At 41.3% G+C, this 19,290-nt stretch overlaps 1 protein-coding gene across 7 annotated transcripts in view; it reads left to right on the top strand.

The window, feature by feature from the left end:
• Positions 1 to 19,290, top strand: part of chb (chromosome bows) — a 217,347-nt gene that overhangs the window by 134,932 nt on the left and 63,125 nt on the right. For 4 of the 7 annotated variants that reach the window (XR_011894844.1, XM_050179160.2, XM_050179157.2 and 1 more), the window contains 11 exons: positions 1,329 to 1,355; positions 3,464 to 3,575; positions 6,536 to 6,592; positions 11,140 to 11,204; positions 11,657 to 11,749; positions 13,274 to 13,419; positions 14,088 to 14,223; positions 14,888 to 14,958; positions 16,259 to 16,396; positions 17,174 to 17,368; positions 18,831 to 18,904. Coding sequence is in view for 6 of the 7 variants with exons in the window: in XM_050179160.2 (XP_050035117.1) it covers positions 1,329 to 1,355; positions 3,464 to 3,575; positions 6,536 to 6,592; positions 11,140 to 11,204; positions 11,657 to 11,749; positions 13,274 to 13,419; positions 14,088 to 14,223; positions 14,888 to 14,958; positions 16,259 to 16,396; positions 17,174 to 17,368; positions 18,831 to 18,904 (1,114 nt within the window). In the remaining variant the exon portion in view is untranslated. The remainder of the gene's footprint in view (positions 1 to 1,328; positions 1,356 to 3,463; positions 3,576 to 6,535; positions 6,593 to 11,139; positions 11,205 to 11,656; positions 11,750 to 13,273; positions 13,420 to 14,087; positions 14,224 to 14,887; positions 14,959 to 16,258; positions 16,397 to 17,173; positions 17,369 to 18,830; positions 18,905 to 19,290) is intronic. The other 3 variants (XM_050179158.2, XM_050179162.3, XM_050179159.2) reach the window with 2 other exon arrangements.

Here is a 19,290-nt window from a genome sequence, read left to right as displayed (position 1 = left end):
AGGCCTTGAAAGCGGCGTTTGAAACCATTGATAGCAGGCGAGCATTTTTGCTTTCTGCTTTGATGATTGCGAAAATTTTGTAGTGCATTCAGAACTCGCAGCCTGGCGATAAAAAAGCCAACTGTTTATAAAACAAATACATAGTTCACCTCCTCCACATCTGAAAGCGCAATGTGTCCGTGATCAGCGCGAAAGGTCTAGATAAGTGTTTCAAACCATCGTTAGCAAGCTAACGATGCCCAATGGGTGTGGTAGGGAAAGAGTTAATATCTTGTAGGATTTCTACATAAGGCTGTTTCATGTGGCGTGATTGGGGGGGAAAAAATCGTTCTGCCGTGCACGTCGCAGAGCGATTTTCACTGGCAGCTTCCACATGCGTTTGCGGCAGCGCGATTTCCATCGCAGCGATGCGCAAGGTTGCCCCCTGCTCAGAGTATCCATGCCTGCATTGTTAAGTAAAAGCAACATGGAAACTATTCAAATATTCTAATTTTCCTATTATTATTCGATAATAGAATAAGTTCACCATTTTTTAACATTTAAATGCGTTGAGACTTCACGACAGCTTGCAGATGCGGTGAGTGAGACGCTACACAACACCTCAAATATGAGCGTGTGGCTTGTGCGGCGTAGGTGGGGCGGTTACGTTTACTACACGCTAGTTTCATTGTTACCATGGAAGCCACAACATTTTTCTTGGATGAGTGTTCGCGTTTGCAGAAGAACAAGCTACTATTGAGTGTGCATGTATAAGCAGCTGGCACAATTTGTAGTGATGAAGAGGTTGAAGACAGTGGCGATCAAGTGGGTACATGCCTTATCTTGAAGCGGCGTCCTTCTCTCGACCTGGATAGCGTGCAGCTTCTCCTTTTAAACGAATAGTATAAGCAGAAGAAAAGAAAAATGTTTATGAAGCTCCTAAGCCGCAGGCGCTGGTGGGTGCGCCATATTAAAACAACTAAAACTGGCATGTGACATTGCTCCACAGAGCTACTAACGTGCGGTAAAACAGGAAAGCGCCTGTTTTGACAGTGCTTTGTTCCTTCACACATTGCCCCTCCCACATTGCACCGATCGTTGCGACTCAGCGATGGCACGACCAACTTGTTGGAATTCAGTCGCAGAGAGCCCATGACGTTGTGACGGTTGCTGAGCTATGGAATTCGCTGTGCCACTCACTAAAAATCGCGCCATATGAAACAGCCTATAGAAATGCTAAAGGGTTGCCTTTTTCTGGCACTTATGGACCTTGATTTCATTGTATGAGGTGACTTGTGCAATAAGGGGGTTCTGCCTTTTTTTTTTTCTTCAATGACGTTTCTCTGAAGCATTCCGACATCAATGATGCGGAAGCGGTGAGTAAATATAGACAACAGCGCTGCTTAACTGGGGGCTCAGTGCATGGTTTGTGCATGTATACAAATTTTGTTTACATTGCAAAAAACTGCATGCGCCTTGCCAGATGTATAATGTGACCATGACAGAGAAGTGTTTGCAGCTGAGCAGCAGCCATAGCGTATTCTTTGTGTGCAATACGAGCTGCCTAAAGGCCAAATGCAATAAAATGTTGGACCACGTAAGAAGTCTAGAGTCAGATAGTGTAGATACATAACAGCCTCTATGCAGTATTTTATGTTTTAAAAATGAGTTTATGCGTCACAAAAGGCTTGCGTAAGTAAACTGATAACTGAAAGAAATCATGCCATTACACTTGCTGTAAGTGGCGCACGACTCTGGATCACATGACTTCCAAAATAAGGCACCACCTGCAGCTGCCTACGATGCATGGAAAAAATTTGGAGGACACTTAAGCTTCACCTTTAAGAGTGGAACGTGATAGCATTAAAAGATCCCTGACTGCTTCTCACACTTCTCGGCAACTGCAGCGTATGTAACCGTAATGTTTACAGGGAAACGCTTGCTGCAAACACTATGCAGGAAGGTGAGCTTTTTGGTAGAAACTGTGCCTCTTGCATGGGTCGCGATGCAGAGGAGGCAAGCGTCATCTGGAAGTGTTTCAAGGAAGCGGGCGCGTCGCTCCATGGACTCCGAGATATTTACGTGCCGGCATTCAAAAATGGCGCACTTCATCTCTGGTATATGCATTGTAGAAATGCTGGAGAGGGGGTTTTATTTCAGTTTGTGCATAACATAATTGTTTTCTCGTATATGCAAATTACAATCCAAGAGCTGAGAAATTCTGAGAGCTGAGAAATCTGAGAAATTCAATTCAGTCTATTCCTTGCATCACACGGAAGGCCTGGGTATGCGTGGTTCGAAAATATTTTCACTGAAACGTCTGACACCAACTCCGGATTTTCTATGACATGGGCTCCTTAACACTTTCACGTTAAAATTTTAGAGGTGATGTGCTGGGACTTGCATCAAAGCCGCTAGCAATCAGGCGCATGCATTGTCTCTCGAGGTTGCTATTGAAAAGCTGCTGATAAGAAAATTACATTTACCTGCCCTGTAGCTTTGTCAAGGTTGTTTAGTGGTATATGCTACTCACTAATTACGAATTTAGCCAAATTGAAATTTTGTTGCAGTTGGCCTTAAATACACACCGTAAATTAGGTCTCTTGTGCATTTTTGTGCATTTTGCTTAACGCTCTGACGCAGTACATTTCTCTGATTGTGTGCAGGTTAAGATGATTGCTGGAGCTTTGCAGATTTCTAGTACTGTCCATCTCTTTGACACTTAACTGCTTATCTGGCATTCTTGGTTAGCAGTTTGCTGTGAGATTCACATCTCCTCTCCTTCCCCTTCCCCCGGAATACATGGTTGGCAAAAGAGAGGCATGGCTACATGCACTTTACTTCGGGGCTGGACGTGGCTGTTTGTTCAATTCACTCATGCTTTGCATAGTTGCTGGAAAGTTGTCGGAATAGGCACGTAATCCCAGCATGGCTGTGTGAGAAAGACATCTTATTTTTTTTGCTGTCACTGTTCTGCAGTCCTTAGCCTTGTTAATTTGTACACCTACTGCAAAATTTTTCAGAGCATGAAAATTTCAAATAAGAATTTTCTATATATGTATACATAACATTCGAAAATGAAAAAAAAGAAAGACGAACATTATGCCATATGTTTAACATTTAACATATGCCGTAATGTTCGTCTTTTTTCTTTCTTTAATATTATGCATTCAGGACTGGTGCAAAACCCTCCATCTTCTGCGTGTGTGTGTGTGTGTGTGTGTGTGTGTGTGTGTGTGTGTGTGTGTGTGTGTATAGGTATATATATATATATATATATATATATATATATATATATATATATATATATATATATATATATATATATATATATTTGCACTCACTCATTACCTTTGAAAAACGGGGTTACTATTTGCACCATGAATAATGTTAAAACAGTGAAATAGTCTGTGATGGCGAGCATTGTGGTTGGGCATTCATATTCCTGTTTGTGGGTGATCTCGGAAAATGGTCCCTTTTACAGAGTTTAGGGAAGGCTTCAAAAAGGGCCAGCAGTGCACCTCCAAACCGGCGAGCAGTGTTGGCAACGCCCATTAAGCCATCACAGCAGCCCTCTACAGGCACAACACCATCAAGTAAGTCCTAATGTGTGTGCACTACTGGGCTAGATGGCTTATGATTGCACTGGACAACAGAGGAGACAGGACGCGAGCATGTTTACAATGTGCGTTTAAAATTTTTGCAAGCAGTTGACACCTGTTAGCTCAGATTTCTTGAAGCCACAGTTTATAACTACCTGAAGGTGTAATTAACCAAAGTTGAATATATAATTCATTCCAAAAAGGAGTTGTAGCTTGTTACACAAATAGGCACACAGACCAGGTGGTGTTTCAACATATGTCCAAAAATAGTTATACAAACACATTTAAATAACAAGCCACATTTGTAGGGAAGGGGTCAATGGCACTATTTTATAGTGGCCCTGTCAACATAAGAAGCAACTTGAACATCAAAGGTGGCTGCATTTTTAACATGTCTCGCTACTTCAATTTAACACAAATTTCAGTACTTGATTTAATTTAGAAATGCACATTTAAACTGTGATTTGGCTGCTACTATCTTTTCTAGTCTAATTCCTCGATGTTCTTTATTTTATTTTTTTCGTTGCTGGCTGGTATGTCTGAAGTGGTGAAATATTTATGAATGCAAAAATATAGTTAAACATTTTCACGTTTCTGTGTGGGCACTACTTCACATGAAGTTGCAATATTTTGTACATGGTGGTTTGATTGTTAACAAAGGAAAATTGTTACAGTTGAGTTGACGAACCAACAACTGCCAGCAGTGTTGTCTTATTACAAATCGCTGACGATACGTAATTAGAAAGTGACTGAGGTATCTTTATTCAAAGTTCTTTTAGATGTGCTGTGCAACTTTGAAAGAAGGGAATACTCCAATTGTTTTCTTGCTGTACAGTGATTAACCTTTGTTGTAGCAGCATGCAGTCTAACCTATGTGCTTGCTGCTGTAGAGTTTCTCCCATTAGAAGTTGTGGGCAACCCACATGTTAGCATTTGTCATTCAACTATGATAATAGCTCAAGTCATCACCAAGCTCCTTTGGTTGCCACAGTTCCTTGAGCGGAGAAGCTGGTGCCTTTAGGCCCAAACTGAAAGTGTTAGTCAAGTGAGCACCAGCAAATGCAATCTGCTGGCAATGATGAAGGTGCCTCGCAAGCTTTTCACTGCGATATCAATGACAAGGACGCCTTAGGTGCATTCACGCTACCTCTGCCATTGTGCTGTCCCACGATCGACAGTGCATTTGCAGTTTGTGCGCAGAAGGTTAAGACCGCAGAGCTGTGGAGTGGGTTGGTCCAAAGAACCAACGCAGTAAGGTGGACTCACCATCAACGCTATGCTCAAAGCCTCTGTGTCAGAACAAGGACAGCATTCTGTCTTCCGCTGCTAGCATGAGTGTTCACAGAGTGTGCATGCGCACACTGTGTGTATACTGTGTGTGTGCACACAGTATGCTTGCGCACACAGAGTATATTAACATTCCTGCTTTGCTGCAGTGTGTATGCTGTGGTCTGAGCACTAAATATCAAGCTAACATTGTCTAATATTTCACTGGGTGCTGAATAACACCAATGGTTTCCCGTCGGTCTCATTTCATGCACCATCGAGGTGTGATGTTTGCAGCACCACTGGTGGCGCTTTTCGTCATAGCAGCGTTGTGCGATGCCCGATAGCTTCCAGGGTTTGGTAGCTGTCAAGGTTTGGTAGCTGCCAAGGAACAGTTCCAGGGCACTGTTCCTTTTACTCGGAATTAGTTGCTTTGCATGCTGCACAGTGCCAACATTTTGCCCCCAAGTAAACACCTTCTCAAGAGTTCCGGCACAATGCTAAACCTTGCTTTCTGGCTGAAACTGCCATGATTTTTCAGCCTCATCTGAATATGCTGTGTTTGGTCACCATACACATGAGCCTCCAAATGTAGTGCCATTGCTTTAATCTTAAAAGGGCACTAAAGAGAAATGCTGTATAATTTTAGCCTGATCAAGTGTTATTTCAAATTTATAGCCTGTGTACTGTGCATGTGTGTACTGTACTGTGCAAAACTCCAGGTGGTCAAGACTAGTCTGAAGTCCCCCACTACGGCGTTTTTCATGATCATATCATGGTTTTGGCACATGAAACCCCAGAATTTAATTTAAGAATTACGTTTTTGTTAATTTCATGGTAAGAGGTTGATTACCATAAAAGAGAAAATGAAGGCTGAACTTTAATTGCTTGCTGAAATGTAGTCCATCTTTAGCAATAAAAAATTAATTAGGCCTGAGGCAATGCTTTCTAAAGTAATGGCATCATGGTGAGCTGGCATGGGATTTTCAAGATGGCATTGTCACCTGTCTTTCATTTTAGCATTTTTCTGACTTATCAAGCCTTCTCCCATAAGGTACCTTCTTCGACATTGTACAGGCATTAATTATAATTCAGTAATACAGATTTCTTTTCGTTTTTCTTCCTTTCGTTTTTCTTTTATCTAAGTATTCCTTTAATTCAGGTGCCTTAATGTAGCTATGGGGGGGCCGAGGAGTGCAGCGATACGAGTGACTTCTTGGTTTACGAGATTATTTAGTTAGGTCGGTTTTTTCGGCACGAGAGCAACTCTGTCTATATAGTATGAAGCACATATTTTATGAATGAAGAGGGTTGTGGCGATAATTTGGGAATTGGTGATGACTTGGGATATTATAATAAACACATTATCACATCAAAATGAAACTTGGGATGAAAGAAACAAATTTGAAAAAAAAAAAAAAAAACGTTGAAGGCTGTGCTTCATGTAGTGGACATATCAAAGTGTCTGATTAGAACTTTAACATGAGGCATGTTTTCGTTGATTGAGAGAGAACGAGTCACACCTTTTTCTAAAGTAGATGGAACGGAATTTTTATGTATTTGTTTGTTTGTTTCTTTGTTTGTTTGTTTTTCTGTTCACATTTCATTTGTCTGTGATAGTACTTGCGTTTTTTTCTTTCTGCCTGTAGCTGGTTCTCACAACAACTCTTTTCTTTTTCTTTGCCAAGCACTCACCCGAAAGCATAGCTTGAAAGGTGCTCCTCCTGTTAAGGCCGCTGTATCAGGTATCTAACATGTTTCTAACACTTAATTATGCCTTGGCATTCTCTGTGCATGTGCATGTAGAAGCGTTCGCTCCTGCTCTTGTGTTTCACGTCATAACTGCGGCAAGTACACCTAGCAATGTGCAATATGAAATTGATATTAGTACACCTGATAAACACTATCTAAAAACATTTCTGCTTAGGCATGACATTTCCTACAAGGAAATGTGATCCCTTGAACTATAATCCTGGTAGGAAAAGAAAAGAAAACTGCTCGCTGTGGGAATTAAGCATATGTATTATATTGTGGTGCATTTTCAAATTTATCAGACATGTAAATTCATGTAAATGATCTGTGTGCAGTGTGCACGTAGAAACAATGCCACTAAATGTATGTAGAAAATATGTAACATTACCTGTATCAAATGTAACTCTATGTGCATGTCAAACATAAACGGGAGCAACGGCCCTCCTCCTGACTTAGTGATCTTGAGCTCACACTCCACTCTCTAAGAAATAAACTGACTTGTCAATAATTTCTTCAAAAATGCTACCTGCCAGGCATTCTGAAACTTTTTTGCTATTGCTTTTCTTTATTTGTGGCCATAATAAATTGGGGTGTTTTACTTTCAGTTATATGGCGGAAATGTAAGTTATTGTTTAGAGAGCAAAGCTGCTACTAAGCTAGGACAAGCATTAGCAGGATTGCACTCGTATTGTGTTACTCTTCAGAAGCCTTTGCTTTAAAGATAAGAAAAGAAAAATATAAGAGAGGGCCAAATAAATATTGAGACCCAGGCAACTTGGCCTAATTTTTGCTCACCTTTCCAAATATATATATCTTCGTTAAATTCAGCTGTTTGCTTCCTCAGTTGACACACCATCTCTCATCGTGTGATTTTATTATGGTCATTGCATAATGAAATTCATGCACAGTTTTGAGCTTTCTTTAGCATTAAACTATGTATGCCATAACCTGCTTAGCTGTAACTCACACTTTTTTTTGTGTGCTGGATATCTCAGTCCATCTTCCATTGCTATATAGGTATGGTTGCATTAATCATTGTTGTGGCCACTGTCATGTTTGCTAATGTCTTAGACTTTCCTGGCCATTGATGTAATTGGGCTCTTCAAGGACATGTTTCTTTCTGTCATTTGAAGAGAAAGGAAATGAAAATTGATTGCTACAAATCGGGCAGTTGGGCTGTTTTTACTGCCTAACACTGTTTATCGTGAGTGGTACACAGCTTTGAGCACCAACAATTCATTTTTTTCAAGCCCGCAGGAAAGGATATTAGTAGCTGGGAAGTTTACTAAATGAGATAGGTGCCCGTGGACTGGAGAAAGGGTAACCATCAAGGACCAACACATTAAGTTTTATTTCATTTTGTTAAAGGAGATTGTCATTTCTGAATCAACCTGCTGTTATTTGTCCGTGACACATTGTGTAGATGTGTAACTATTGTCAGCCTTCTGGCTGCCTGGTTTGGAACAAAAGTATTGACATTCTCTTTGAAGTCATTTTCCCTGACTTGTAACAAGAGTGGTGCATTGGCTGCAAATGCTTGAAGGGCACGTGGACAGGTCTTATTCCTAGACAGTTTCTTAAAATTATTCTGCTGCATAAAGCGAACTTTAGGGCTGTTTTCTGAAAGAGGGCATCACTTCTGAGAGTCAAGGATGCTAAACGTCTTTGTAAGTTAAATATCTGTCTTACATGCATCATCTCCAATGTTGTAGTCAAACCGTTTGCATCATAGCGTGGTAGAAGCAGTGTGGGCTGTCGGAAGACACTGCTTCAGTAATATGGTGTAATGGTTGTTCTGGCTATGACTACTAGCCATGTGTGATAATTCACAGGGTAGTAGTAACAATAGAATGTAACATATTTCCGACACATTTTCAGCATGCCATCAACAGATGTCTATATGTCCATGCCATGCCACATTATAACCATTGTGTAATTCACTCCCTTTTTATTTTTCCAAAACAATCTTGGAAAGGTGTTGTGGGCTAAAAGTAGTGGTCTGCAGCTTGACAGAGGCCTGGAAAGCAGAGTACAGTGGTGGAACAGCTGTGCCAATTGCACCGAACTGCGCCAAGAGCTGGCCTTAGCACCAAGCCTGTGCCAAAGCACGCATAAGTGCAAAACCCTCCTTCCTTCAATGCTTCGCAGCTAGCAAAACTGAAATCAAAACCAACAGCTCTCTATCATCATCATCATAATAGGAAGCAGAGGCCTATCCATAGTTACTCACTAATAGTGAGAAACTCTATGGGCCCATTAGAGTTGTCAAGTTTGTCATTCGCGATTTTTCTCTGACGGGCGTAAAATGTAGTGCCATGGTACTGTTTTACTGGCGCTCTATTTCGGTGTTCACTGAACCCGTGTGGTATCGTGGAGTTTGCCAAAGGAGGATGTCGCATCCTAGGGTTAAAAGTAAGCTTTTTCAATGTTAGTGGATGATAGCGAGGCTCTGCAAAAGAGCCGATGCTGTCAGAGTCGCATGTGGTGCATAGTTAAGAATGGATTGATGAATGAGGTCGAATGTGGTACATGGCGAGAACTGTCACTTCTATGGGTGTTGCCATGTTCGTTGACGCAAAGCTTTTGTCTGGTTTGGGTCGCTATGTTATTTCGATGAAATAGCTTCGCCAACGCAACCGCAAATCCCTATTTGTGTCTCGCATATTTGTAGTGGGGCTAGCGCTATTTCTCTCTCTCTCTTCCTTTTGCAGCCCCTATTCAAAAACTCCCTAATGTGCATGGCGGACATGAGTATGTTGCATGATGTCATGTTCGGTGCACGCGTGCATACTCGATCGGTTTTGTGGTGAGCCTTTGCGCGCAATCCATGACTTTTGCACTGTGTTGCATCCTGGGTTAATAAACACGCGTTTGTTAACGATGAAATCTGTGGCACCTTCTCTGCGCCTTATCAAGAAACCTGCCGTAGCGTTCTTTGTGCGTCGCGATATGGAAGAGCGTCATGTCATTTACTGACGGCGCTTGCAGGGTAAGCCTCATGCAAACCCATCTCCACAACATATCAACTACATCAGTTACAATTTTCATGGTATATGGTAAGCACACATGCATGGGACCCTGCACCAAAAGTGCTTGCTGATGCGCCAAATCGGCTTTGTGCCGGCCCCAGTACCTGCGTCGAAAGGTGAAATGGCTGTTCCACCACTGAGATTACCATATAAACTAAAATATAGCTGGAGTGGGAAAACAGGTTGACTCCTCACCTTAAAAAAAATGAAAAAGGAAATCACCAAAATGCATTTACTTTCACAACGGCACTACAGCTGTGCAGCGAATTGACTGCTCGGTCACTAGTAGTGAGTGCACATGGAGCTCTCGCACGAAATTCACAAGTACGTCCTCAAGCTGTGGATGCACTGCACTACACCAACAAAATTACGTTTTACGTGGGTTGTGCACTGACAGTTCTCATTTTTGTGCCTGGCAGTATTGCACTTTTTGTTTTACAGAAACGCTAAACTGGTGCTGTGCGGCCATGTTGCCGTTTGCTTCAGTGAAGTTTACAACAGTTATCATGATCACCGCTGAAGAGTGCTCTGCACGCAGCTACTCATCACTCACTAGTCAAAATAATTTTTAAAAATCACACATGGGATCTATCAGAAAGAAGCGCACTGTCAGGGTGATGCAGTGACAAGAAAAACAATTTTAAAAATATGGGAGCAATTCATGTGTGGATATGAACTCAGCTTCAGCTAGTGTTTGCTAAAATGCATACAGTTAATTGCCACATGACAACTCGCATTCCGCTAAAGACTGCTATACAAGACAAAGGGTGAATTTAGCTTACATTTCTCAAGAAAATCTCTTGACCTATATCCCAGTTTATACGGTACTACTACAAAGCAAAACTCGAAATAAAATTTTAAGCTTTGGCATAAGTTCGCAATGTAATGTGGCCAAACTATGCATTTGTACATCATAATATGACAAAAATTCAGTAGTACGACAGAAAAGAAAGCACCGTACCTGTATTTTTCAGGAAACAGTGACTTATTGACGCAAATGTTTCACTGTGTGTACGTACTTAAGAATAAACAGAAGGTTGTACTAACATAGATGACTGTGATAACAGGTAACATGCGTGCTGTGGTTTGTTTGCTTTTATGAATGGCAACATTAAGCAAACTTGAGCTTGCATCAATGTTCAGTCCTTGCACATTGTAAGATTAATGTACCAACACTTGGAAACATCACAGCAACAATGAATCAAAAATGTAATCCTTATGGCTGCTGGTTTGTGGGGCCCGGAGCTTCAAGTGGGGGACATTCAGATAGAATGGCCGAGTGCCCGAAATCGCCTTATTTTAAACCTAATATTTAAAACTATCACTTCATTTTTCTAATAATATTGAAGCACCAAAGTGACCGTGTTTGTTTGTACAATCTTGCTTTGCTCTCATCTGTGGTAACTTTAGTTGCCTTGGTGTAGCCTTACTTCAGGTTATTTTTAATTTGTTTCTGTTGTAACAATCACTCTATGAAAGCATCTAACCTATCTCTTGCTTCCTTGCAACAGCCAATGCAGGAGCTGTGGATGAAGAGATGTTCATTAGATCATTTGAAGAAGTTCCAAAAACACAGGTAGGTCTGAAGTTTCAGAAATTTTTAAAACATGATTGATTTGGCTTTTCAGCACTTTCTTTGGAGCTTGCAACATTGCATCATTGTGGACAAATGCTCTGTTTTTTTAAGCATGATCGGTTAACACTTCTCTTTTTTTCTACCAAGTGAGAAAAACTAACTCTCCAAACAAGACGGTTTAATTGTTACTCAACACTTCAGAGCCAGTCCGCCCGATTCAGAGATCAATGGATCTTGCTTGTAAACCACAGGCAGCCCATTTAGTTCACCAGAAATGTTCATGGAATGTTCTCAGAGCCTGTACTCTGTATGTTTTATGGAGTACACCCACCTACACATTGTTTGGGATCAAGATAATGGATGGCTGGACACCACAGATAACACATCATCATCACTGCAGATATATACCAGTGCTGCATTCCGAGCCCTTTTTTTTCTTTTTTTTTTGTCAGCTCTACTCTGCAAAGGAGCTGGAACACGAACTTACCAAGGTCAGGCAGGTTCTGTCTGATACAAATACTGACTGGGAGAGGAGAGTGGACGTGGTAAGTTTATCGCATCTTTCTCGGCTCTATCCACATCTATCGCGTCTAGCTTGACGTTAGCAAATAGGACTGAACTTCTTATTCTCGTTGCATGCTTTCAGACTCGTCAAGACCTTGCAGATTGAGTTACTATAGCTACCTTAGTGGCTGCATAGCTGGGACATAATTTTTCATTCCCCACTTTTGGGGAACACTTTCACTTTTGCAGCTCATTGGGGCAGCAGGCATTCTGCACGATGGCTGAGCCAATGAGCATCTGCTAAGAGTGGCATCCTTCAATTTGATTGGTCTAGTACATGGCCCCTGCAACACTGTGCTGCTGAGAATGATGCCATAAGCCATCATAGAGCCTCTCCTGCCACATTCCAATTGGCGTAGAATGTAGAAACATGTCTGGTGCACTGAAATATTGGCACATAGCAGAATGACTCTGTAGACGTACAGCACTGACCATATGAGCATGACATGACCCCTTTTTTGCTTAGTATACAAGCAAATCTGAGATTGTCAGTTAAGCCACTTGTAAAATTCTGCTGTTGCTTTATTTATTTATTTATTTTCATTGAAGTTCACACCTCATGGTTCCTAAAAATTGTAATTTGATTTTTACTGTAAATATTCTCACGAGATAAAATTCCCACATAGCACGTATTTGCATAACTTGCATTGTAAACGAGAAGAGCAGCCCAACAGCTTCCGCCACTATTGCTAAATGAAAGGTTACCAGCGTTCATTACATTACTACTAGCTGTATTGTCCATATCTTTTTCTCAGCGTTTTTAGCAGAATTGGCCAACTCTACAAATTTGTACAAATTTGTCGTTAAAAAGAATCTAGTACAAATGAAAAAGGTTTCAAGAAATATCCCGCTTGTTTTGGGATGTGTTTAGACAAACCTGACCACATACTTAGTTGATTTGGAAGTGATATTCATTTGCTGGCCTGAATTCATATTGCCCTGCTTTATACCCACACACCTAAAGCGCAGCATTGAAAAGTTAAGATAATTGTGAGAATTTCTGCATAATCTTGTAACCTTATTGTTTAAATAACCTAAGCTTTATCGAATGGTTCATACTTCTTTGTAAACAATTTAATTGTGGCTTAACATGACTTCTGCTTGGTGTGAAAATCCCTAAACTCTATGCTAATGGTTATTTCCTGCAATATGTTGTACACAATTACAGAAAACTGGAAATTCCCAGGTACAAATTGAAATCGGCTAGCGTAAAACAGATGTAATTGAATATAGCTGGGAGGGTCCTTTGTCGTGCACTGGTCGTAAAAATAGGCTGATGATAGAAGAGCGGACGACTTGGGTTACATTAGTGATGGAGCAGTAAAAAGAACAGGCTTAAACAGGAATTGATGACACGACACAAGTGCTTCCAGTGCTTGTCATCCTGTCTATTCTTTTATGTGCCTGTTTTTCGTGCTGTTACATCGAGAATGTGTTGTGTGTTGTCACTCTTCACTGCCGGGCTAACCATAGGCAGATGTTTGACACCTTTATCTTTGTTTCAGCTGCGGCACCTTCGCAGCCTACTGATAGCAGGTGCTGCTGAGTATGAAGAGCTCTACACCAGCTTGAGGCTTCTGGAGCCTCCATTCCAGGTTCTGGTTAAGGACTTAAGGTCACAAGTTGTCCGGGAAGCCTGCATCACTATAGCGTGAGTTGCACACACTGCATTTTATCTCTCCCTTATTTCTTGTACGCCTCATGTTCATGCTGGCCATTTCCCTGCTCTTTAACCTTGCCTTTAATATCAAAGGCAGAAGCAATTGACACTATGCTTTTATTGAAAGCATGGCAAAATGTGCACTAACCATGCTCTGTACTTGTTGACAATAATGCCACCCGTGGCTTTCTGAGCGCTACTTTACTTCCACCTGATATCTTATTCCTTGGGATCGAGCACTGTAAATGTCTGTATGAAAGCATTTTTAAAAGCCTTTCATGTACATATACAAGTTTCAAGAGTGCGTGTAGCTTAGCTGCATTTTGGCAGAATCCTGCTCACTGTAGGTTAGCTCATTCGTAAATTTATGCTTCTGAATTGGGAAGACTAGTATAGTCAAACACTTGCAGTGTGCTGCTGACTTTATCATGTGTTTAATGCTGCTGGCAACACTGTCATAATAGGCACACCAAACTTTAGAGTGCCTGATTTGTTGACATATGCAATTGATTTGTCTGCATGCCTTAAGGTGCCAGTGCATTTGCACTGTGCCTTCTTTCTGTGTTGCTGTAAGATCACCCTGTAGCCATAATTATAAATTTTCAGTTATTGTTTGGAATAAAACTCTCACTAAGTTCTGCCCTTTATTATTTTTGCAGTTATTTATCCCAACAGTTGGGCCATAAACTCGACCACTTCTCAGAAGCAGTACTTCCAGCGCTCATCAACTTAATCCCCAATAGTGCCAAGATTATGTCTACGTCCGGCATTGTCACAGTGCGGTTCATCATACAGGTGAATTCACCTCCTTGGTTTGCACTTTCGCTCTCACAGTATTACCAAATCTGTTACTCTTGAACTATAGACTTAATACTGTGCAGTCTTGGCACATTTGCCGAAATTTTTGTGTGACATTAATCAGCAGTCTTTTATTTACTATATAGGACAAGCAAAGAACAGTTATTGTGTGCATTTAGTTGCTTATATAATGTTGCTGAGCAAGTAACTTAGCACAGTCAACTCTTGTTGATGACCACAGTGGAGGATCTAAAGCAGGCTGCGTCACTCGAAGCTCAAGTTTAAGCAAACGTCTTGTTATGGTTGTTCAGACATGTGCTTGCAATCGTGCACTGGGGTGATTGTCTCTCAAGCTGCAAAGCCAGCTGTTGCAATCAGGTTCCTGTGTTCATGAGTTTAATGAATGCTCACGTGGTCAGTTAATATGTATGTTGATGAAGGGAAGCTTGGTTGGTGGCACTTAATTTGGCCCTCACATAAAATTCTCCTTTGTAACTATTAATCTTTCCCACTTGCCGTGAATCTTGTGCGTACCACAGAGAGCCACTCTCTGTGCAGTGCTATTGTCACTGCAACTACCTTGAACTGTGTTGCACTGTATTTGGGGTGCACAACTTCCCACGAAAATGACTGTTCTGTATACTTTTGGCTTTCCTTTTAGCACACCCATGTTAGTCGGCTGATACCAGTGATCACAATGAACTTAAGTTCAAAGTCCAAGGACATCAGAAGGTGAGTAGATTTATTAGCATAATTAGATACACTGTTAAACCTCGATATAACGAACTTCAATATAACAGAATTCTCGATGTCATGAAGTATTTAACTTTCCATAACCTCTTGTTCATAGAACACCATGCAATTAGAACCTCAATATAACGAAGTAAGTTGGGGCTTCGCGATTTCTGGCGTGTCTCAGCCACGACTGCGCATGGATGTAAGCGTGGCTGAGTGTATACGCAGCAACGCACCCTGCTTTAGAGGTAATCTGCCGCATGTGCAAAGAGTGAGCATGCTGAGTCAGCATGGCATCATGTAAGCTGTCTTCCCGTTCGTTTAGTATTGAAGGTTACGTAATCTAGAGTTTCGGTGACTCGTTGGAGCGAGTGTCAGACGAAGCATTCGCTTCCCACTGCTGGCACTTTTCATGACAGCATCGTCCCAGTGCAGGCAACGTTATCAGCTGTGGGGACAGAGAGCACGCGAGAGCGTAGCTGGCTTCGCTTAATTCGTACCACCTGTGTGAAGATATCGTCGACGCTACATGAAACCGCACCATTCGTCGCCGAGCCCCAAGTTCATCAAAATGAATTTTCTCATTCTAATCTCCTTTGCTCGATTGCCCGACAATTCAGAAAATTCTGCGGCCCCTTTCCTTGTAAGAAAAATCGACCTGCGACTGTACTTATTTGCAAAAAGGTTGAATTCCAATGCAACGAAACTTTGATATAACGAAGCAAACTGCTGATTTTACCTACTTCGTTATATGGAGGTTTAACTGCATTAGTAATTTGATGTTGGAGATTTATGCCTTAATAAAAACTTTCTGACATTTTTCCTTTATAAAAACAATATTTTTAATGAGTTCACTGATACAGCATAGAAGACTGAATTTTGTTACTAGCAGGCTGCACCGAGGAATAATTATACCCGTAAGGGTATAATTATTCAAAGTGGAATAGGGAGTTCTTAAGGCATGCCATTTTCAGCGCTAAATTTGCAGCATGCTCTTCCTGCCAGCTTTATTCTATCACTTCACATGTGCATGACAGTACCTGAAAATGTGACATCAATACAAACTGTACTGTTGTTGCCGGTGAAGTAACAAGATTTCTATGAATCTATGAGCATCCACGAGTAAATCCTAGAATCTCTTCTGAACTCATCCACTGCATTAAAGTCTTCCAGTATTCAAAGTAGCGTTATAGGCAGCTGGGGCTCTAATTGCAAATGATGTTTCAACAGGCCTGGCTCACCACGACACGGTGCTTGTGCATTTTCAGCATTCGCATGCTTATTGTGTTCTGTGCAGGTCCTGCTTTGAGTTCCTCGACCAGCTGTTGCACACGTGGCCTACACACACCCTGGAAAGGCACATCGCTATCCTGCAGGAAGCCATCAAGAAGGGAATCAGCGATGCTGACCCGGAAGCCCGTGCCTTTTCACGCAAGTGGGTGTGCTCAGCCTCTGCCTCGATCTTTCTTGTTTATTTTGGCAGCTGTGAAGTTTCAAGATAGGTGGGTCTTTTGCAAGATTTGGCCCCTACTGTGCGATTGCAAATGCACAATCCTACTGTTGCAGGCCAAGCATGGCAACTTGTTCTCGTGGAAACGAAGGGATCTGTAGACATGCTTGGGCCAGTGGCACCTGTTATCTGTTTTCTGGAAATTGAAAGCCATTTGAAAGAAATTTGGTAGTCGTTAAGAAATAATTAATTCAAGTTAATTAGTTCAAGAACTGTCATGAAGAGGCAGCAACAAACACAAGCAAGCCTGATGTTGATGGAGTAATAAATGCTTTGCACAATTTCAATGGGCAAATTTTTGGCTTTTGGTAGTATAAATGATGCCATTTAGTTGAAAGGTGTTCATGCTAGACATTTTTGACATCCTTGCCTTTTTGGCTTGATGTTTAATTGTGTGCATGTTGCAGGTGTTATTTTCTATTTTCTGTTTGTAAGTGCTAGGCTGTGGTGCAGATTAATTTTTGATTAAATATAACAGTAGTACTTTAAGGTTTCCAGTAAGCATTGTTTGTTTAGAGACTATGTGCACACACACACGCAAAAAGAAAGTAGTTTGGAATCCAAGTACTGGTATTTTCTCGTGACTTTTTACTTCGATTTTCAGGCCTGGTCATGACTTACACTTTTATTTTTTGCAGTTGTGTTTTGGGCATTTGGAGCACTCTATGCACATACCAACTCCTTCCTACTCGATCTTCGCAGGGCCTTCTGGGGCTTTGCGGACCACTTCAAGGAGCAGGCAGATGTGCTGCTCAACTCGCTGGACAGCAGCAAGCAGCGCATGTTGCAGGGCGAGCTGTGCATGAGCAACTCCTCAAGCAGCAACTCGCTGAACAATGCGCAAGCCAGGCCCCTTAAGCACTCGGTGTCCAGTCATGGATCCATGGAGAACCTCAGGTATGGGACAGCTTTATTGAAGGGATACCTAAACATTTCTTATAATTTCCTGCTCACTCCCACTGTGGTAGCTCAATGGCTACAGCATTGTGCCGCCAAGCTTGAGGTCGTGAATTTCATCCAGGTCGCCATGGCTGCATTCAGATGGGGGGGCAATGCAATAATGCTCGTGTATTGTGCATTGAGTGCACCCAGGTGGCCGAAAGAACCTGGAGTCCTTCCCTCCCTCCCCCACTATGGCTTGCCCCGTCATCAGATCATAGTTTTGGCATGTATAACCCCAGAATTTAACGTCCCCTCCTCACTGTCATGGTCAGTGTGAATAATATATGGAACATCAGAATTGCACCAAATAGTTGGTCAAGGTGTACTAAAATTCATGACTGGTAAAGGATTAAATAAATAGCACTGACGGACAGAAAGCTAGATGAAACACAATCCTTGACAGACCTTAACGATACTACGCCGACTGGCCTACACTTCTGGATCACGTCATGATGTACCATAATGCTGAAGTGCCATGTTTATTTCTTTGTTCATTTGTTTTATACAAATTCCTACAGTGCTCAAGTAGGGCATTATTGTAGGCCATCATGTTTTTTTTTTACTGCTGCGAGAACATTTGTTACCATGGTGGGGGGTTGTTTCTTTTTAATTTTTTTTTTAACTGCATGTGCAGATTGTATTTTGTATAAAAAATAAGCCAATACTAGTACAAGGAAGGCTGCTGATGCTTTCAAGAGGACAAGCATAACAGTGCCTCTAATTGCCAATGTTCTGATGGCTTTTATACTGAAATCACATGGAACTGCTTTTCAAAGTTGTTTTCAACAAAATTTTTGCATCTCATACTGCATCAAATGAAGTGTTTCAATTTGAAAAAAAGTGATATCCCAATACAGGTCAGATTTCCTGCATCATTTTCGTGACTTATTGCAGTAAAGCTGCTCTAGCTGACGTGTAAAACATACCATATAATAGGTTGGATAGTGTTGCATTTTGGTCTGATATAAAGTTCGTGTTTTTCTCAAATTCTGTTTCATTAGAGTTGACTAATTTCAAAATAAAACAAACGAAAAAAAAGTGGTAACTGATCGCCTGTGCTATGTCAAACAGTATTGTTTATATGCTCCTCTTGACTGCACTTAGTTTTGTGCCTTATGCATATTTTTCCCTGCTCCTCCTCTCCTACAACACTAAATTATGCTGCCACATTTTCATACATGTCAGAATGTGAGATATAATTCAGCAATAATTTTTCTTGCCTTGTGGACCAGGTTCAGAAACATGACAAACTATGGAAACACGATGGAAGACTTGTACAAATCTAAAAAAATGAAAACCTTACAATAACAACCGTGCTTTCTTGTTTGTGCAGGCATTGTTCATTTTTTTTCCATGAATATGTACATGATAATACATGTTGCCTATATATACTTGCTGTCCTTTTGCGGGGCAACAGGCCCGGTAGCGGAAGTTCAACGTTGGGGCGGAGGTCTGGTGTGCCAGTATACAACAACACCAGGAGTGCCTCCGGTGAGTTCGTGTTTGACATGTCAACATTTTGCTTCCTCTTTTGTTAATATTGGCCTTGTGGCTAATTTCAAGCGATGATCAAGATTCAGTTTCTTATCATCCGTGGCAATGAGAATAACTTGCATAGATTTTTAAAGGGGAACTAAAGAGACACACCAAATCATCCTATACAGGTAGGACCTTCTCATAAAGCTCTCTTTATTCTTTTCCTTTTGGCAAGGAGAGGTTGGTATACATTGGCTGTCTTTATGCTGAAAATTTTTTTAAGGTTCCAAAGTTTAATCATTGCTTTCTTTTGGGCACGATGCCTTTATTGACAAAAGTTGAAGTAGATTCGAGCAGTTGCGGTCAAAACGCATGGTGCTGCAGGAGAGCTAATGCAGGGA

The sequence above is a fragment of the Dermacentor andersoni genome, chromosome 5 (assembly GCF_023375885.2).
Source record: "Dermacentor andersoni chromosome 5, qqDerAnde1_hic_scaffold, whole genome shotgun sequence".
NCBI lineage: Eukaryota > Metazoa > Arthropoda > Arachnida > Ixodida > Ixodidae > Dermacentor > Dermacentor andersoni.
This window is presented reverse-complemented; position numbering and strand designations above follow the sequence as displayed.